At 49.5% G+C, this 21545-nt stretch overlaps 1 protein-coding gene across 1 annotated transcript; it reads right to left on the minus strand.

The window, feature by feature from the left end:
- Positions 1-1612: 1612 nt before the first annotated feature.
- LOC115076189 (nucleotide-binding oligomerization domain-containing protein 2-like) lies at positions 1613-19730 on the minus strand. Its single transcript, XM_029577355.1, has 8 exons — positions 19608-19730; positions 12236-12578; positions 11464-11550; positions 9947-10006; positions 7280-9080; positions 5986-6072; positions 4095-4262; positions 1613-2729 (listed from the first exon to the last, which is right to left on the minus strand). Exons 2-8 carry the CDS (start codon positions 12576-12578, stop codon positions 2402-2404), a joined length of 2874 nt encoding a protein of 957 aa, XP_029433215.1. The 5' UTR covers positions 19608-19730; the 3' UTR covers positions 1613-2401.
- Positions 19731-21545: the final 1815 nt, after the last annotated feature.

Below are 21545 nucleotides of genomic sequence, written 5' to 3' on the forward strand. Positions count from 1 at the left end.
CCCCTGTGGACACCAGATGGGGCTCACTACATGTGCACCGGCCACTCACAGCTGGGCTGTGCAGACCCTTTGCACACACTCTACATGAACACGATGAATTCCAGCCAAACCGACTCTTCCATTGGAAGCAACAGAACCCCACACCCTACTTATGGAAAAATTAACAATTTTACCAAGAACAGAAAGACCAGACCTCACTGTGATAAGGGAGGAAAGTCATGGACAGCACAATTTGGAAAATTATATCTACGCAGACTCCCATAGGATTAAAACCTCGACTGCCACTGCCTGTCTCTAAATACCTGAAGCTTATTGGCAGTCCCAGACATTCTTCCTGTGTTGCATTCGTGCCTGCTTTCGCCCTCGCTCCACCCTCTCTACCTGTGTGGTGACTCCCTCCGTGCCTGATGGACGGCTTGATGCTGCAGCGTCTCCATGCCGCTTCTCCCCGGCGTGACGCTGCGGATCCGCCATGTTCCTGATGACGTAGGTCGCGCGCTCCGAAGTATGTACCAGCAAGGGCTCGAACCTCAGGGGCGTCCCCCTGTACTGACGTCATCCGCTTCCAACATAAAAGGTCTTTACTTTTGCTAACAGATCGAGTTAGCAAGGACTCCGACTGGACTAGCTTCGGCTGTCCAAACTACTTTGCACCCAAAGGATTGCTTGCGGGATTTCCATCGGACCCGCTTTACTCTTGCAACATTGCCTCTCCGGACCTACCAGGGGTACCCGCTCCTCGGGGGCCTCAATCTCTTTCTCTATTTCAGATTACAGAAAGGAACCGGTACTCGCTCCTCGAGGGCCCATGTTCCTAAACCCTCTGAAGACTCGCCATTGCCTGGAAGCGATCGCAAGAGACGGACATTGTGAGTTCTTATTTCAGACTACAAATAGGAGCCGGCACTCGCTCCTTGAGGGCCTATGTTCCTGAATACGCTGAAGATTCTCCTTGCCCAGAAGCTATCGCAGGTACAGACCTTTGTGAGTTCTTATTTCAGACTACAGATAGGAACCGGCACTCGCTCCTTGAGGGCCTATGTTCCTGAATACTCTGAAGATTCTCCTTGCCCAGAAGCTATCGCAGGTACAGACCTTTGTGAGTTCTTATTTCAGACTACAGATAGGAACCGGCACTCGCTCCTTGAGGGCCTATGTTCCTGAATACTCTGAAGATTCTCCTTGCCCAGAAGCTATCGCAGGTACAGACCTTTGGAGTTCTTATTTCAGACTACAGATAGGAACCGGTACTCTCTCCTCAAGGGCCTATGTTCCTGAATACTCTGAAGATTCTTTATTGACTAGAAGCTATTCCAGATACAGATTATTGTGAGTTACCACTGCTCTCTCAGAGCTTTCCCTGGAACCAGGTAGTCGCTCCTCGAGGGCCTAACCCTTTCCAGCTACTGAGCCATCTCAAGACTTTATGCGAGTTATCATCTAGTACTGGCTATGTATATCTGCATACCCTGTCTATTCACTATCTACAGTCTTGTTACAGCTCAGCAACCTTGGAATCGCAGTTCCAGTATCTAAGGGACTTCAGCCCTGCCGAGCACATCAGCTCACTACTGCCACCTCTGGTGGTTCTACTAACCTGTCTAATAAAATAATTATGTGTGTCTGTCTCCATACTCCAGCCTAACCGGTGGTCCCTCTCAGGACTCCCTCCTGGGGGCGCTGTCGTCTACCATCAGCCCAAGGATTCACCAATCTACTTTCTGTCCATCTGAGCACCATCTCTAGTACTCTGTTGGTACAGATTGCCAACTCTGCAATCTACATCATAACATATTGCCATTCCTTAGCAGACCCATAGGAGGCAGTACACTACAGATTGCTACTCCTCCCCTTTGGGGAGGGGATTCTGTCAGACTGCTATTCTCATCTGCTGGCTCCTCCTACCCGCATAGCAAATCCCAACAGATTGCTAACCTGCCACCAGATCCCACAACATCCTGGAGCTTTGGTTATTTTAAAAAAAAAAAAAAAATTTAAGATTGATGCATTGGTCAATACGAAAATGTCAGCCAGCACTTAGGCAGCACCAATGTGAGATTCAGAATTGCTTGTGCTTTCAAGTCAGCAGGAACGGCAAAAGTTTGAAATCAACATTTGCACTGCCACATGGCCTGGCGACCAGCCAGCTGGAATATGCGCGCGCGAGTTAAGGTGGTGTTGTAACAATGTCCTGGAAATAAGAAACGTTTGTTCTGGCACTGAAGGCGGGGTCTTATTACAGGATTCACTTGTCCATGCCGCACAGAGAAATCATAGTGGCCACCAAATGCTGCAAATGAGTAGCCCAAATGAAGTTTCTACGACCACCGCTGAAGTCCTGCCAGGATGCTTCAGACATCTTCCAAGGCCATGGACAGTTGAACCCACTGTCCTCCTGATCTCATCTTCCACCTTCCTCTATGGGCGTGGAGCATTGGAGCAGCTGCCTGATCTGGGTCCTCAATTCGCTGGTCCTTTCCTTCATGTCCTCCCCCACGGTCTGGCTGTTGGTCTGCTCCAGCTCCAGTAGGATGGACTGCAGGGCATCCGCGTTCTTCACCGACTCCATCTGCTCAGGGTCAGCCTTGATCTCCTCCACCCAGTCCAGATAGGCCTGCAGAAGGCCCATGTCATCCACAAAGCTGCTGATGATCTTCAGGCCTGGCTTCCTCTGGCACAGCTCGATCAGCTGTCGTTTGCCAGCGTCGCTCAGTTTGTTGCCCACGATGCTGGGGACAAAAGAAATGTAGAGACAGATGTGGAGTTATTCTGGTTTCTACTTTGCCACTGGAATTCCTGAGTAGTCAGCTTGCCAGTTACGGGAGTGGCATAGCACTATAATGTTCACCTCCCATTGGGAGTTACAGCAGGCCTGGAGCTAAGATTGGGGCAATTGGGGCATCCATATGCAGGACCAGAGGGTGAGGGGAGGTCAGAGAACCCAGGGGCGGGGGGTGGGAGTTCATCTCCTGAAAATTGGAACGTGGAGAAGTGGGAGTTGGGCTGAAGTGGCACCAGCACAGGGTCCTAAAGTAAGTGAGGGAACATCCCTCTTTGGCCTGGTTATTTGGCGCCTTCGAAATGTGGTACCCTTGGCAGTTGCCTATGGTATCCATGCCTAAATCCAGGCCCGGGTTACAAGGTTGCGTGAATAGCTGCACCGGTCCTGAGTCCATATTAGTTAGATATATTGTTTGCCAGTCAACATGACCAATTAAAAAACATCTTTAGCAGCATGCTGTAGCATATTTAGTTGTCAGCAATCTGCCCAGTTGTCCCATCAATTGTGACACAACAGATCCTGCCCAGCCTCTGGTCTTGGCCTTGCCACTCCTTCCCCTCCCCCACCCTCTGTATCTGTCATGGCTCTGCTGGCGCTGATTTCCACTCTCCCAGTGATTAAGTGTTTCCGCCTCTTTCCTCCCTCCATGACCTGGAATTTCTTTTTCTATGCTCTATGGGACCTTAATGCTGGCCACTTGGTGTTGGAAGGATTCCATCCAATCTGCCTTTTATCTTTCACAGAACAACTCAAACTGGAGTTAATGATATGGTAGATAAATTTAATTATGCTGATATTCTGTTATTCCTCTCACTCCACGTCTTCCCTCCCACTCCCTCACAATTTTTTTTTCTAGTGAATTTAGCGCTGGTGAAAGGCCCCAGATTGCAAGCACATTGGAAACTAAAGCCTTCCAAAAGAAAATATATTTGGGGGAGAGCTGATCTACTTTTATTGTATTTTTTTGGGTTTGGCAGTTTCCTCCTGCTCCTATAATTGGCCTCCACTGGGCAATAGCACCAGGAGCCTTCCTTCCCAGCTACCCAGGTCATTGCTTCCCTAGCTCAGCCATCGCAGCGGCGACCCTTGGCTGGGAGCCACAGGCTGTGATCCCTTCCAGAACACAGTATGTGCCCACCCATGCTCCACCCAGTGGGTGTCACCATCGAGCAATTACTGGGACCTCCCCCCTCATCCTCAGCAACTGAACGCTGCTCCACAGCATCCCCAGCCTTCGGCCCAGCCCAACCTGGCCTTTTAAAAGTATAATGGCGACTTCTACTCCCTCCCTGCAGGATCTCCGCCAACTCACGTCAGGATGCGGAGAGTGGAGTTCTTCAGTAGGCAGGACAGCATGTTGTCAAGGCCCCTGTCTGTGATGCCAGTGATGTCCATGTACAGCTCCTCCAAGGTGCTGTTGAACTGGAGAGCTTCCCACAGAATCTGGACCCCCTCTGAGCCAATGCAGTTGCCACACATCCTTCACAACACAAAAAGAGGATGATGAACAATGGAGTCAAGCAGGAAGAGAGAGAGAGAGAGAGCCCCCCTCCCCGCACCAACAGTAGCCCTCTGGGTCCACACGCTTGTCCTAATCTGCAGTAGTAGCATCATAGAATGACCCCATTTTTCCAGTCCTGGGTTTGCTCCATGGCATCTATGAACCTGTAGGTTGAATGCTCTAAGAAAATAATTTTGAGGTAGCATTCACAGCTCCTCATGGGGAGGAAGTCCCAGCCATTGATGAATGGTGACATCTACTAGGCAGACTTCGGCTACACAGAAAACAAGTTCTGGAGGGTCCGGAGACTGTCACCACATAGGCTGAGCTATGAGGAAGGTTATAAAGTAGGTCAATGTTATTGACGTCATCTTCCAGGGCTGCAAAGGGGTCAGGTTTTGAGGATATTCCTCATGAATATGCATGAGAGATTTGCATGCACACTGCCTCCACAGTATGCAAATCTATCTGATGCATAGTCATTAGGGACAGCCTGAAAACCCTGCCCTTTTGCAGACCTCAAGGACTGGAAGTGAACATCACTGAAGCAGGGAAAACACCACAGATAGTTGAGAGTGACGGGCCATGGCACTGTAGACCAAAGACGCTGGTTCTGATTGAGCTGAAGCCCAAAAAGGCAGGAGGAAACTGACAGGTCAAAAATACAATTACCCGGAACCATCTGGAGACTCTGCCAGAAGTCGATAAACCTCAACCCAAATCACTATTTATCTGCATAAGTGGCTATGAAAATTTCCTTCTGCATGACTTCTGACCTCCAGGCTATGAAATTCTTCCTCTTAGCCTGGGTCAGCCCAGATATAGCTGGGAACAACATTCAAGATAAAGGTAACTAAAAGTGTCCCCTTACCCTGAAGAGGACCTGTCAAGTTTTTGTGAGAGACAAGATATTTTGGGTAGATTCAATTATGTATGTGGATTGTACTCCACACCGATCGCTTAGATGGAAGTAGTGGAATGTAAGGGTCATAAATAAATAAATAAATAATTAATAAAACACTGCCGTCCGCACAGAATCAAACCGACACCATGCGTGGGGTTACGAGGCAGCTCTCATTTTCAGTATGAATCTCAAGATCATTGTACATCCTGTGCGGGAGGAGGGACAAGCCTTTTATCCGTAAATTCCTGAGCCTCTGAACTCTGTCACTTGGGTGACTCATCGCCTTACCCCCCTCGCACTCCCTGCACCTCCCTGAATTCATTTACCATATTCATTGTCCAGGCACTGGTGGAAAAAGTGTCTGATTGTGATTGTGATTGGGGTAAATCATTATTGGCGGAGGTGATCCTGCAGATAGTTTAAGGTAGATCCTGTCTATAATAAATGCTTAAAATAAATACATCTATTCTTTCTGTATAGACTTTTAGGCTGCATGCATAAAGAAGGCTGGAGTTAGCATGTGCAGTGTTTAAATCACATTTTTACTTTCTGTCCGAGGACAAAACATGTAGAGTTACCACCCAACCCAAAGAATTCTGAATATGCCTTATTGTGTTCATCATCAGGTACAGTAATCCTGAATGGAATAAAACCAGGCCTTGTTCGGCCCCTTTGAGTTGACTTGAGTCAATTGGCGATCCTACTGATGAGTCGTTTGGGGTAGAAGGTCAGAGATCACAATGGAGGAGTCATCATCCAGGAGAAGACATTCCAGCACAGAGGTGACTTGCTACTCACAGGAGACTCTTCACCTGGCAGTCTGGGGACTTCAGAACAGCGGACTCCATGATGGCGGCTTCTTTATTCAGGGAGTTGTACCGCAAACTGGAGACGAAGGAAGCAACGTGACTTTGTATTTCAATATTTCATCAAGCACACATTTTCTTTACAACTAGTTACAATTAAGTCTGTACTCTTATCACCTTAAAATGCTATTATTCCGCTGAAAAAGTGCAGATTGCATGTTTGAAATGAAATAAAATTTAATCTTTTATTTCCACAAAAAACAGATTATGACATCAGATAACTATTGCTTTCTCTCACTTTTCTACTAAATCTCTGTGCTTATCTCAGGCTGTCTTGAAATCTAATATTGGTTTTTTTTTTTACTTTCACCTTATCCATTTGGCAAACTGTTCCATTCATCTATCACCTTATCTATGATTAAATATTCCCCTGCTTCAGCCTTCTGCCATGATCCCTTCTACATCCTGCCTCTTGTGCATTATTTAGGGGTATCTGAATGGACGCGCCTCCCTCCCTCATTACCAGCCCCTGACAGAGGATATGAATGAATTTAAAGGCTCTATAGTTTGTTTCTAGATGAGTTTTGTTCTTTAGCTTTGGAGAACTGACAATAACTAAGTCGGGAGGAACATTAATGAGAGAATGCTAGTAGGATGTACGTTGTATTCTGCCTGCTTTACGGTATATTTTATTTTGTCTAAGGTTGTTTTATTATCCTTTTTCAGCTATTCTATTGAATGTAAACGCACAAAATTTGCTTAATGTGTGATATTTGATGTTGTCTGGAGATTGTATGTGTTTTTTTTAAACTGAAATTTTTGATTAACAATGTTTGTTAATTGTTGAGTGATTGTAGATATTAGAATATTAGATAGCCCAGGAATAAATTTTTAAAATAAATAAATGTTTTGCTGTAAAATGTTTTAATTATATGGTGAAATGTGAAATTGTAAACACTGTACTTATGTTTCCTTTACATGCTGTAATTTACATTTTAATTTTGTGAACTGCTTTGAGCATTTGCTGTTCAAGCAGTCTAGAAGTTGCAATAAACTAAGGTAACCTCAATCATATATGTAGGTCCTTAAGCCCTCAGATGTCAGACTCTGCACTATTTCAGTGGCCCTTCTCTGGACTAACTCTATTTGGTTTATATTTGTCTTAAGATGTGGCCCCTAGAAATGGACACAGTACTCTAGATGAGGTCTCACCAAAAGTTTGTGCAAAAGCATTATCATCTTTTTTCTGCCGGTGAATGCGTCATGGCTGCTACTTTAGTACTTACTAGAGTATTTCACAACGGTGTAGGAGTGGCTGGAGTCGTCTCAGGCCTTCCATCCCCATGTTTGTGTAGCCCAGGTTGAGGGTCTTCAGTTTCCTATTGGAATGCTGCAGAACGTAGAAGAGAGCTGCACAGTCCACAGGACTCAAAGTCACCTTGAACAGGTTCACTTCGTCGATCTCTGGAGCCACTTCCTCCACGACAATCTTCTGCTGGAGCTCCCGCAGGCAATGCAGAAGATTGAGGAACTTTTGATTCGCCTCGTACCGAACCTTCTCCTTGAACCACTCTGCGAGGAGTAGCAGAATGTTTCTACTCAGGTCGTCCACCAGCCCATTAAGTTTGCCCTCTATTCTGGCACAGAGCAACCCCATGAAGAACCTCGTAAACATTTGCAAGTTCTCCCATCTGTTCCCTGCCAGCATCTTCTTAGTGGCAGAAATCAGTTCATTGCTGATAGGCTCCTGAGGGATGGTACCAAAGCACCATAGGTTCAGGCTCACGATCAAGTCCTCTGGACGTGGGGACATGGCCATAACACAGTACAAGGCTGCCAGATGCTCCTGCACAGTCATGTGGAAGAAGGAAAACATCTCCACTTCTTTCTGGTCCTTGATGCTGATGAATATTTTGCTGAGGAAGCTTGTGGGCAGTTTGCTGGCATCAAAGCCAAAGTCCTGAAGGTCAGTCTCATAAAACAAAATCTTGTTACTGAGCAGGGTGTAGTACGCCAGTTTCCCTAATTGCCAAAGCACATCCTTCATAGCTCTGAGAACGGCTGGGCTGCATAGTTTGGGAGGGTTCTCCAAGTCTCCTCCCAGTGACTCCTGGCGCATGTGGTGATGGATGATGGTACAGAGGTAGCAGCGGTACACTTCAGTGATGGTTCGAGGGGGGCTTTCACAAAACGAGCCCTGGGCCTCGCCCATGAAAAACTCACGCAGGGCTGTGCAGATGATGAAGCAATAAAGGGGAATGAATGACAACCCCGATAGGTTATCATTCCTAACAATATATTCAAAGACTTCCGTGGCCACCTCTTGGTTCCTGAAAAATCTGAGGCAATATTCTTCTACTTGTTGCTCTTCAAATCCAAGGATGATGACATTTCTGTCAAACACTTCTGGTGGGATAATGATATTGGGCCTAGTGGTGACAATTATGGAAACTTCTGCCAAAAGGGTCCCCTTTAGCAGGCTACATACCAAGTCTTTGACATGGGTTGGTTGATCAATCTTAGTGCAGACAGTTTTATCCGTTAAGTTCAAGGAATATCTGAACTCATCGAGACCATCCAAAACAATCAAGATTTCTTCTGGATGATTGAATAGCTCCTCTAACATTTGCTCCAAATGGGCATGCTTGCTCTGGATGAGGCTAGTTAAGGATATATTGTTTGTGATCAGATTCAGTTCCCGGAAGGTAAAGTCTATGACACATTTGTAGTTCTTGAAGGCCACACCCATGGCCCACTCACTCAGTACCCTCTGCATTGCCACACTCTTGCCAATGCCCGCAATGCCACTTATGAGGATTTTGTGGGGCTTTTGACCCTCGAAAGGCATAGGGGACAGGAGCTCCTTCAGTGGGATCCTCTGGTACCTGTTGTGTTCATAGATCCTAGCCCGCCGGTTGGCCAGCGAGAAGTACTCATGCTGGCTGAGCGTCTGGGACAGGTCATCAGTGGTGATGAAGAGTTCAGTATAGCGAATCTCAATGTGACAACAGGAGCTAGAGTCCTCAACGTTGCCCTGAATCTTGCTTGTCCTGTTGAGCAGGGACCTCTTGTGGCTCTGAAGAAGTACTAGAAATCGTAGAATGAAAATCAGTTGAGTGCCATTGCCCGTACACTATGAGACAGGTAATACTTAGAAAACAAATGCATAGGAAGCTTCCAGGAAATGCGAACCATCTTTAAATTTATAGGTTTTATAAGTAACTTCTGACTTTACAATCTCAGTGGCACATTTGAAAGGAAAGCATAAAGGGATTTGGCCCTATAAAAGAGACAAGCTGTTAACCTTTGGATGGAGAAGAATTTGAGAGAATGAAAGATGTTGGCAGTGCTTCAATGCTTTCTAATTGCCACAGTAACTGTAAACAGTGCTTCTTTCTGTACTAATGCTATCGTTAAACACTTCCTTCTATGCTAGAGCATCTGTAACTCTCCTTTCCATATTGAAGTTGCTACTAGCAGTGAAAGAACAGAACACACACAAGTGCAAAGCAATGTAGCATTCTAGTGATATGGTTGGAGCTCCCTCTTTAGGCTGAAAGGGGCAGTACATTACAACAATGTGACTGAGCCACAACGAATGGACATTTTCCGACATCTAAAGGCAATTACAGGTAAGAGAAATTCTCATTTATCATTTAAGTATCTGGCTAAATAACAATATGACTCCACATTCAAATAAAACCCCAACATATTCTGGCCATATGCTGTTTCAGATAGGTGCATCTTATCTTCAGGTTAATTATAAGAAAAATCAGAAAGAAGCGATAAGGTCCGCTGGATCCCAAAGAGAAACTCCAGACACCACTGTGACCCAACTATGAAATTCCCTAGAAATCTCTGAGGAGGAAAAACTGCTGGACGCACAGAGCCTTTCAGTGTTTCCATGCGTGTCACCTGAGAGAGGCGGCTGCAAATGACCCACTCCTGCTCACCTTTCAGCTGAGGGCTCAGGGATCGTCTTCCATTTGTTGACTGAGGACCTCCACCATCTACTTGAAACACAAAGAGAAAGGAGTTTTTCACTGACAGATCGGTAGGTCCTCCGGTTACCCGCACCCTCTCTTCTGCCCTGGACTCACTCGGCCTAGGAGTGGTGCTGCTCAATGGCTCTCACATACACGGTTGTTAGGAGGATGGTCAGCCATAGGAGGGCAAAGCAGCATGGGAGAAAAATAGGAAATGAACGATGCTGGTTGTTCATGATGGTCTCCTGACGAGCGTGGGATGACAAGTAATGAAAAAAAGCTGTGCCCAGTGTCCTTTCATAAGGAAAGAAGCTGTGTTTGAGTGTTGCTCGACGAGAGCCAGATGAGGAAGGGTTAAGGACAAAAACTGCAAAGAGTAAGGAGAAAGCCCACGCATGATGATTACTGATGAGAGCAGGATGGGGAAAGGTGGCCATGCACGGCAGCTGGGTGCTGAGAGTTAGGTGGGATAAAGCAAAGAGACCATGCACGACGAGCTAAGAAACACAGAGTAGATGCAGAGCCGGTGCGAGCTTTTCTGCTGCCGGATGCAATGAATTACTGTGCTGCCACCCCCGTCCCTGCATCACTCAGTCTCTGTCCCGGGCCCATCAAAAAGAAGCCCAGTTCCATCCTCCCCAAACGCAACTCATGGTCAAGAGAAGGGTATTAGGTAGGTACCCCAAGCAAACCTTACGGCCTTCAACACACAAACATACCCTCTACAGACGCACCCACACAATTAAATTATGCATTTATAACAGATTTTACATGAAAAAAGAACTTTCAAAAGTACAGTCTTCTGCGGCAAAAATATCACTGACAACATGCATATTATATTTACATGCACTGCTGGAGTGCCAGCCAGAAAATCCTGCAAAAAAGAGACTTGGAGCTCCTATGGAATTAGACGTTTTGTAATGTGTGCTGGGTGTGGGCTTGGCCCTCAGAAAGCCAGGAATAAACGGAATTACCCGCTATGACCGTTGGCCGCGACCGACCCAACTCACGTCATGTCATGCCCTGCTCTCCACTCCGGGTGAACTCGCGGCCGTGGCTAGCCGCTACCGCCACCCCAGTGGTAGCAGTAAGGCTGCACCAGGCTTCCAACGCAGGCTGGGGTAACCTGCATGGGGGCGGCAGGCTTGCAACAGGCTGGAATAATCTGCACAGGAGCAGCCATGCAACAAGCCCGGGTCAGCCCCATTCAGACAAAGGCTCGCTGGATTATTAGAAAGCTCGGTGGTAAAACATGGGAGGGAGGCCTGGATGTTGCGTAAAGAGAAAGACGACAATACCTGATCAGCCTACCAGCAGGAGGCCAGTGCTGTAATGGAATTTAACCATGCGTGAGACAGGTAGAGCAGGCGTGCTAGAGCGTGGAGTGGAGTGGGTGAGCCAATCGGTCCTTATCTGCTCTCACTTACTACGTTAGAAGCACTCAGGTGCTCTCTTGTTGAAAGAAGCATAGGACGCACCATTACCTTTAACAGCCTGCTCAGAGAGCTGATATTTTTTTGACGACTTGCTCTTGAGTTTCAGCCAACAAAAGGGGCCTTTCTTGGTGTTCGCTGAAAGATTAGAAAACAGAAAAGCACAAAGTAAGATTATCAGACATGATCTGGTCTTGGCTGAGTCAGTCCTGATTTTGCACTCATGTAAATTCCTGTTACTACATAGTAACACAGCAATGACGGCAGAAAAAGACCAAATGGCTCATCCAGTCTGCCCAGCAAGTTTCTTATGGTAGTAACTGCCGCTCCGTACAGGTTACCCCCGTGTTTCTAGTAAGGGTAGTAACTGCCGCTCCGTACAGGTTACCCCCGTGTTTCTGGTAAGGGTAGTAACTGCTGCTTCGTGTCGGTTACCCCCAAGCCCTATGTTAAGAGTAGTAATATTTACATTCAAAACCAAGCAACTGTCAAACCCATAACCAAATTACTGCTAGCAACATTTTTACGTGGTGAGCAGCCTTCTCGATAATTCAGACAGCGCTGCTTGAATGTCCTTTGCTTTTGGACCTGGTTGTAGAAGCAGCCCTGTGCTTTTCCCCTAATGTCTGCGTATCAGTACCCCAGACCGTAAAAGTCGGGGCCCGGCATTGCCTGACGTCTGAATACAATTCCCCTTTTTACCCCATGAAGGCAATGGGGCAAAATCAGGACGGGACCGGCCTGTTGGAATGATAATGAGCTGGTCGGAGACCTAAATATTAATGCAGCGGCACAGCTTTTCCTGACCCTGCTGCCCTCCTACCTGGCTGCGCTGGGTGCTGGGTTCTTCTGGATTCGGGGTTCTTGCGGCCTGGATAGTTCTCCTCTAGCCAGTGCTGAAGCTCCGGGCAGTAATTTTCCCGCACTTCCCACAGGACCTGCAGGAAGCGTGCGCCCCGCTCCTCGTCCCTGTTCACCAGCTCTAGCAGAGAGATGACCTGGTTCAGCTTGGGCTGCCTCTCCAGCAGGGAGAAGTAGTCGGCCTGCGAGAGGACACCATGGTCATGGAGCCAGCGCAACAGCAGCTCCGGGTTCTTCTGCAGCCACCTCCCCAGGTCCTCCCGGGACTTCTGGATCAACTGGCCGGAAGCTGAGCAGCCAGCCATCTGAGGAAGGGGGTATGGAGATGAAAAAGAGAGAAAGAAAATTAAAAGAGATGAGAGGGAAAGAAAACAGAAAGTGTGAGAGAGAGAAACGTGTATCAGCAAAACGCACAGTGAAATGTCAATGAGCTAATGCACCGGCAAAGTCTTATGAAGGAAACACTTTGCAAACGGCTTCTCCCCATCCTCTGGCACCCTCAGCAGTTGATCCGCAAGGCAATTCATCTGCGGCTTCCTTCGCAAAGTTCAAGAGCCGGGAGAGCTCTGCACTGGCATTTTGTTTTGCAATAACTGGAAAACCTGATCTATCTTTACAGGCTCCCTACTGGTCCCACTGGTTTAGTGACTGATTTACTGGACACTCCAGACAACGTGTTGGCAAGGAACGTGTTAGGTCAATATTATTTCACTGCAGTGCAGGTGACGTATGGATTATGTTTGGCTCATGCATTGATAAGGTTACAGAAAAAAAGAATAATCTTATCGAACTGCATCCCTGAGACCCTGATTTTGAGCACCAGTTCTGCAGCCACCCTCTTCTCAAATACAGCAAAGATCTCACAGATCAGGAACAGCCCACACACTCCCACCACGGATCAGGTACCGAGCAGACAGCAGCAGTGCAAGTTTCCATAACACACGTACCCACCTGGACAACTTTATTATCCACCAAAATAACTCAACTGAAAGCTAGCTGCACTCCCTCGTCCATAAGAAAATGATTGAGGTTCTTCAGCTTCCTGACATGGATATCTCCTCACAATCAGTCAAATGCTTAGTTCAACAACGGAATGAGGAATTTAGCTCAGCCATTGATATCCTAGCTCCCTCTCCCCCCCCAACAAAACTGCCCCCATCTCTGCCAAACAGAAAATGCATCAAACTACAGTCGCACGAGGCGTAGGTGGCACAAAACGCAAAACCAACAACTTGAGGCGTTCCAAGGAACATGCAAAAAAATACAAGAAAGCAATCCATCAAGCAACGAAGAAATGTCACCAAACAGCTAGTGCTTGTTGAAAATCACCCAGCAAAACTATTTCAACCAAAGAGGAAACCCTCCAAATCGGAATCCCCTTCCCCTCTTCCTCCCTTTGCGAGACCATCTTCAGTAGATCTTGCAAACCTTTTTGAATCAAACATAGAAGCTATCTGTGCAATCTTCTCATCCTCTCGCCCTGCTTCTTTGACCGAGAGGAATATTGTGAATATATCTTCATCGGTCCTATCCTTTTCATCTCTACCAAATCCTAAAGCAGCCAACTGTTTGAGTTCAGGATGACTTCCCCTTCGGAAATCAAAAATTCCTCCAACAAATCAAGTTATCTCCGTGTCTACTTGATCCAATACCAAACAAGCACACTGGAGAACTATGTCAACAGTTGGCCCTCTGGCTCTCCTCCATAACTGTAACGTTTGGCTGGTTGCAGGGCAGCCCCACAACTCAATGCAGAACACCACTGGCCCCTGCCCGACTCCACTCTTCCCCGGTGCGTCTGGGTCACCACCATGTGAATTCAGGACTGCGTTGCGCAGTGCCTTGTAAAGACACAACAGCGGGAATTTTTCTCCGGCACTTCCCGATGACGTTAGCCAGCACGGGAGATTTAAAGATCAGTTGTTAAACTTGTCTTCACCTCAGCAACTGGTCCCTCTGCCTTGCACTGCGTGTTGCTAGTTGTGTCCTGTGCCTTGCCTCCTTGTCTCTTGCTGTTACCTTGCTTCTTTGTCTCCTCGCTGCTTCTTGCCTTTCCTTTGCCTTGCCCTGCCTTGATTGCTTTGTTTGTGCCTCACCCCAGTACCTTGTGTTGTCCTGTCCGTTTGTCTGCCTGACTCCTAGTACTGATCTCAGCTTCAGATCCTGACTTCTCTCTTGCCTGCCACCTGGTACTGACCTCTGCTACGGACACCGACTTCTTCTTGTACTCTGCCCTGACCTTGGCCCGGACTCTGACACTGTCTCCCGCTGCCTGCCCCAACCTCGGCTTGTTCATGGATCCTGTCTCCTCGCTGCTAGCCCTGACCACTGCCCATACCTGGACTCTCTCTAACCGCTCCTTAAGGGACACTCATCTAAATCCTGCCAGCGCCTGGAACCCAAGGGTTCAATCTGCGGGGAATGGGGCTGGTATATATGAAGCTCCAACTCCACTCCCAGTAAGGGCAAGTCTGCCCTCTGTTGGTGTAGGCCTAATAGGTTCACCTACTAGGCTGCGTCAACCACACCACAGCCCAAGGGCACACGTACGTGACAATAATCAATGCTCTGTTATCCCAGGTTACTTGCCCTTCTCCTTCAAGAAGCAGTAAACAATCATGTGATTGTGATGTGAGGAGGCAGATGTAATCCTTCCTTGCTCCGGGACCCTCTTTTGTATATTTCTTAAGTTTTTCGCTGAGTTTTAGCCTGCGAACGGATTATTATACCACATAAACTCAGCCTTTGTTCACCAGGGGGCTTTATTACCCTTTTTGGCTTGGGAATGGCGATGAAAACAATGAGGACCAAAATGACAAACAGCGTGATGGGGAGGGTAAGATGGCTGATGCCCTGAATACCATGAACACAGATTTGTCAGGCCCTGCAGACAGCAGCATTAATGAAAATCGCAGCAGTGGTGATAGCAGCACTGTCCACTAACTTAGATGCTAAATTTGAGAAGGTATATGCCAAATTTGACAAAATATATTCTCTACTCATGGACAGGGTGTCATGAGTCGAAACCGGACGCTGGCAAAATTGAGCGTCCGGTTTTCGACCCGCGAGCCTATTTCAAATTTTTTTGTCTATCTTTTTTTTTTTACTTTTTTTAACTTTCAGGACCTCTGACTTAATATCGCCATGATATTAAGTCAGAGGGTGCACAGAAAAGCAGTTTTTACTGCTTTTCTGAGCACTTCCCCGGCGCCGGCAGAAATTAACGCCCACCTTTGGGTAGGCGCTAATTTCTGAAAGTAAAATGTGCGGCTTGGCTGACATTTTACTTTCTGTATCGCGTGGGAATACCTAATAGGGCCATCAACATGCATTTGCATGTTGCGGGCACTATTAGGTTCGGGGGGGTTGGACGCGCGTTTTGGACGTGCTATTACCCCTTACTGAATAAGGGGTAAAGCTAGCGCGTCTAAAACGCGCGTCCAATCGCGGGGTAACAGTAGGGAGGAATTACATTAGCTAGCTAACTTATCCAGCTAAATCTGATTGTGTTGTAGAGCTGTCCTAAAGTCAGCCAGATAAAGTTACCTGGCTGACTTTAAGACAGCAGGCTACACTGAATACTGCGGCTGCACTACTGAATATACCACCAGAGTTAGCCGGCTAACGTTGCTATCTGGACAGTGACTGAATATGGACTTTGTGTACCACAATTTACATCTTTCTTAGCAATCCACATACATACAAAGTTTCTCCACAGAACAAGTGCAGCAGGGAAAGCAACAGCTTCCCACACACTGCCACACCCTGGAACAGGCCCATCAGACAGCAGCAATGCACGCTTCCCTCACACCCCACACACACACTGCCACACCACAGACAGTAGCAATGCACGCTTCGCTCACACCCCCCCACACACTGCCACACCACAGATAGCAGCAATGCACGCTTCCCTCACACCCCACACACACACTGCCACACCACAGACAGTAGCAATGCACGCTTCCCTTACACTCCCACACACATACTGCCCCACCAGACAGCAGCAATGCACGCTTCTCTTACACTCCCACACACATACTGCCCCACCACAGACAGCAGCAAGGCACGCTTCCCTCACACATCCACATCCACACCCACACGCATACTGCCCCACCACAGACAGCAGCGATGCATGCTTCCCTCACACACATACTGCCCCACCACAGACAGCAGCAATGCATGCTTCCCTCACACACATACTGCCCCACCACAGACAGCAGCAAGGCACGCTTCCCTCACACATCCACACCCACACACATACTGCCCCACCACAGACAGCAGCAAGGCACGCTTCCCTCACACATCCACACCCACACACATACTGCCCCACCATAGAAAGCAGCGATGCATGCTTCCCTCACACATCCACACACGCATACTGCCCCACCACAGAAAGCGGCAATGCACGCTTCCCTCACAGACACACACACACATACTGCCCCACCACAGAAAGCAACAATGCACGCTTCCCTCACACATACTGCCCCACCACAGAAAGCAGCAATGCATGCTTCCCTCACACATCCACACCCACACACATACTGCCCCACAGACAGAAGCAATGCACGCTTCCCTCACACACCCAAACCGCCTCACCACAGACAGCAGCAATGCACATTTCCCTCACACATCCACACCCACACACATACTGCCCCACCACAGACAGCAGCAATGCACGCTTCCCTCACACACCCACACACATACTGCCCCACCACAGATAGCAGCAATGCACTCTTCCCTCACACACCCACACACACACTGCCCCACCACAGAAAGCAATAATGTAATCTACACACCCACACACACAGGGTCATAGCCAGGGATGGGCAAGCAGGGTGACTGCCTGGGGTGCCATGTTGTCTTTTTGAGCCTGCCTGTAGGTTTGTGAACAAGTTAGCTCAAAAGAAAAGGGGGAGGCACCAAAAGCAGTCCTTGTACAGGAGACCATTTTGTCCAGCGACTGCCTTAAGAACGTAAGAACATGCCATACTGGGTCAGACCAAGGGTCCATCAAGCCCAGCATCCTGTTTCCAACAGTGGCCAATCCAGGCCATAAGAACCTGGCAAGTACCCACACACCTACACACCAACCATAGTACAGGTAAATATGAACAGCAGCAGCAGTGCAAGCTTCCCTTGATTGACATAAGGTTGCCAACGGCCCAGTTTTGAACTGGACAGTCTGGTTTTCTGTCGACCAGAAGTACTGACCGGACACTAAAAATCTGTCTCCTGCGACAGGCAGCTCCTTTTCCCTACGGCCTTGTTTACAGTCAGGGGAGGGAGCTAAGGCAGAACCCGCAGCTTGAGAGTGGAACTGCAGCCCTGCCCTATCCCCTCTCCCCGTGCTGTGATTGGGGCGGGATCTCACCTGAGTACTCTTCTTAGCATCTGCCCTGCAGCTCTCCCCCCCATCTCCTCTCTCTACTATCAGGCCGATACTGTAAAGTGCGCAGTGTTGAGCGCCCGCTTTCCTACTGCGCGCCCAGCCACCTCTCCTGGCCGCGCGATACCGTATTTAAATGAAGGGTTGGGCTGAAAAGGAGGTGCATGAGGCAATAGCGCGCCCCTAACGCCTCCTTAGCAGCTGAAGCCCAAGAGAGGTGGCTGTCAGCGGGTTTGGAAAACGGACGCATAATTTTACGAGCGTCCATTTTCCTATCCTGACCTGCCGGCATATAGTTTTATTTTTATTTTTTTTAATTTTTTTTAACCTTTTGGTTCCTTCGACTTAATATCGCCACGATATTAAGTCGGAGTAGGTACAGAAAGCAATATTTTCTGCTTTTCTGAGTGTAAATCAGCGGATCGGGCGCACATTTTTTTTTTCTGTATCCCGTGGGGGCTTTGGACTTGCGTTTTGAATCCGCTAAACCCCTTATTGCATAAGGGGTAGTGGGCGCGCATCCAAAACGCTCATCCAACCGCGGGTAAAACAGTGGGCTCAGCTGAGCGCACTTTGCTGCATCGGCCTGTGGCAGGAGGGGATGAGGAAGGAGCTCAGGCTTTCCCTCCTCCTGCATATCTCAGGTATCCACAGAGGAGAGAAAGAAGCACAGAGGCGGCAAAAACGAAGGGATGGGAGAGAAAAATAAGAGGCATAGGGAATGGTGAAAGGAGGGGGAGGCACAGGCTGGATGAAAAAGCCAGAGGAGGAAGGAAGGTGGGGAGAGAGGAGGCAGACGGAATGAAGGAGGGGGAGAGACAGAGGAGGACACAGGAGCTGGAGAGACAGAGGCACGGGGGAGGGAGGAGGGAGGAAGGAAGGTGGGGAGAGAGGAGGCAGACGGAATGAAGGAGGGGGAGAGACAGAGGCACGGGGGATGGAGGAGGGAGGAAGGAAGGTGGGGAGAGAGGAGGCAGACGGAATGAAGGAGGGAAGGAGGGGGAGAGACAGAGGAGGACAGAGGCACGGGGGATGGAGGAGGGAGGAAGGAAGGTGGGGAGAGAGGAGGCAGACGGAATGAAGGAGGGAAGGAGGGGGAGAGACAGAGGAGGACAGAGGCACGGGGGATGGAGGAGGGAGGAAGGAAGGTGGGGAGAGAGGAGGCAGACGGAATGAAGGAGGGGGAGAGACAGAGGAGGACAGAGGCACGGGGGATGGAGGAGGGAGAGAGTCAATAGGGGCTCAGGATGGAAAGAGACAGAAGGGCACTGAAGATGAAGGGAGGGAGAGAGAGGGGGCACAGGGCCAGGAAGCGGCAGGTAAAGAAGAGACTCGGGAGATAGGAGGGAGAGAGAGATGAGGGGCAGCGGGAGAGAAAAGATACAGTCGAGGCACAAGGAGCACAGGGAAAAGAGAGGAGACAGTAGCAAGCGACAAATATATGCAAATTTATTATAATGTCAGAAAGGAATGGGACACCCCCTCCTCCCAGTCATGGTCTCTGGAAAAGTTGGTGACCCTAGACTGGCACCTGACCCAGGTCAGCCCGTCAGGCTGATCCAGTCCTGGTTTTGCCCCACGGCATCTGTGGACTTGTAGTTCACGTTCACTGCCGGCGGGCAACAAAAGCAGAACCGGGTCGGCTCAGATCAGAGGGCATCCCTTGCTTAGAAGAAACAGCACGGGGTCCCTCAAAAGCCGGGTTTGCTGCAAATGTCTCAGAGGCTCTGAGCGCGATTCCGAAAGCAAGTCCTGCAGGTTACACCCGAGCTGTGACGGGGGCTGGCACCGCAGGCGCCCCGGGGATCCAGAGCAACGGGCAAGGGCGTCCGTGCAGCCGCCACAGGGCACTCCCAGGCCTGCGCGCGCCAGGAGGCCTGGGAGTGCTGAGCCCGCACGCGCAGCCCAGACTGGGGGAGGCAGCCCTTCCCGAACAAACGAAACGCACCTCGTCTCTTTCATGTCCGCCCTCCGGCCGCAGACTTCCTGAGGGCACGCGCGACGGAGCCCGCAGGTCCCGGAGGGCTCGGGTGCTTTCCGCGCACAGATACCGCGCGCTTGTTAATGTTTCTTCTCGGTTGGGTTGGGTGGCGCCTCCTCGGCGTAATCAGATTGAAATCCGAGCCGGGTTTCGTGCCAACAAAAGAACCTGCGAGCGCGCCGGCCCCGGGCCACCCCTGCTGCTTATTCGTTTCTGCAGCGCTACCGGGTGTACACCGCACTGTACGGATGCACGGAGGAAAGGTCCGCGATGCGTTCGTTTATTAAGAAAATGGTTAAAAGCAGCAAAGCTGGGATCAAGCAGATGGGGGGGGGGGGGATTCAGGTTTAAAAGAAGCCTCAGAAAGCTGGGGTTTTATACATGGGAACTTCTGACTGTGATCGCCCGGAGGTTGCTGTTGATTAGCGGGGGTGGGGGGAATGCATAATCTTTTTCTTTTCTACCCCCTACCCCACATCCCATAATCCACTCTCTTCCTCAAGCCTGACCCTAGCACTCACCCCCTTTACCCCTCCCTGACTCCAGAATTCACCTCCTTTACCCCTCCCTGATCCCAGCACTCCCCCCCCCTGACCCCAGCATTCACCTCCTTTACCCCTCCCTGACCCTAGCACTCACCCCCTTTACCCCTCCCTAACACCAGCATTCACCCCTTTACCCCCAGCACTTCCCCCTTTACCTCTCCTTGACCCCAGCACTCCCCCTTTACCCCTCCCTGACTCCAGAATTCACCCCCTTTACCCTTCCCTGACCCCAGCACTTCCCCCCTGACCCCAGCATTCACCTCCATTACCCCTCCCTGACCCTAGCACTCATCCTCCCCCTCGCCCCTATGGATCAGTACAGCTCCCTTATTTGTGCACCAGGCTGGCTCCTTCTTTCTTCCCCGCTCTGTTGTCAGCTGAGTTCCAAGTCTTGGGACTACAGACACCTGCAGGCTGAGCTGTGTCTGCTCCAGCCCCCTTCCTGCTGCTTCTCCCTACAAAAGCTGTCTGTAGACACAAGCAGCAAAGTGGACAAACCAGAGCAGAAAACAATGACTCTGCTCCCTTTTCAGCCCCTCAAATGCTGCTTGCAGTATCTGCTCCGCTCCTTTGGGGAGTGGGAAGGAAAGAGGATGAGGTTGGAGCAGACACTGCAGAGCAGAAAACAATTGCTCTGCTCTCTTCTAAAGTCCCTTGCAAGCTGCCTGTAAAAGGTGGAGGGAGGGGGGGAGAGCAAAGTGTAGTAAACAGCCGGTTCCCAGGTATGGGCATCCGATACCAATCCTGCCTTCAGAGCGTGGCACAGGAGGGCATCCGATACCAGTCCTGCCTTCAGAGGGTGGCACAGGAGGGCATCCGATACCGATCCTGCCTTCAGAGCGTGGCACAGGAGGGCATCCGATACCAGTCCGTGGCACAGGAGGGCATCCGATACCAGTCCTGCCTTCAGAGGGTGGCACAGGAGGGCATCCGATACTGATCCTGCCTTCAGAGGGTGGCACAGGAGGGCATCCGATACCAGTCCTGCCTTCAGAGGGTGGCACAGGAGGGCATCCGATACCAGTCCGTGGCACAGGAGGGCATCCGATACCAGTCCTGCCTTCAGAGGGTGGCACAGGAAGGCATCTGATACCGATCTTGCCTTCAGAGGGTGGCACAGGAAGGCATCTGATACCGATCCTGCCTTCAGAGGGTGGCACAGGAGGGCATCCGATACCGATCCTGCCTTCAGAGGGTGGCACAGGAGGGCATCCGATACCGATCCTGCCTTCAGAGGGTGGCACAGGAAGGCATCTGATACCGATCCTGCCTTCAGAGGGTGGCACAGGAAGGCATCTGATACCGATCCTGCCTTCAGAGCGTGGCACAGGAGGGCATCCGATACCAGTCCTGCCTTCAG

This window comes from Rhinatrema bivittatum, chromosome 14 (assembly GCF_901001135.1).
Source record: "Rhinatrema bivittatum chromosome 14, aRhiBiv1.1, whole genome shotgun sequence".
Taxonomy (NCBI): domain Eukaryota; kingdom Metazoa; phylum Chordata; class Amphibia; order Gymnophiona; family Rhinatrematidae; genus Rhinatrema; species Rhinatrema bivittatum.

What these genes read in the sequence shown, in the direction of transcription:
- LOC115076189 (XM_029577355.1), bottom strand. Translation starts at nt 12,578, where the DNA reads ATGGCTGGCTGCTCAGCTTCCGGCCAGTTGATCCAGAAGTCCCGGGAG. An exon ending in CTCTGAGCAGGCTGTTAAAG is followed by an intron (nt 10,007 to 11,463) that starts GTAATGGTGCGT and finishes TTGTGTTTCAAG; the next exon opens with TAGATGGTGGAGGTCCTCAG. An exon ending in CCTGAGCCCTCAGCTGAAAG is followed by an intron (nt 9,081 to 9,946) that starts GTGAGCAGGAGT and finishes TACGATTTCTAG; the next exon opens with TACTTCTTCAGAGCCACAAG.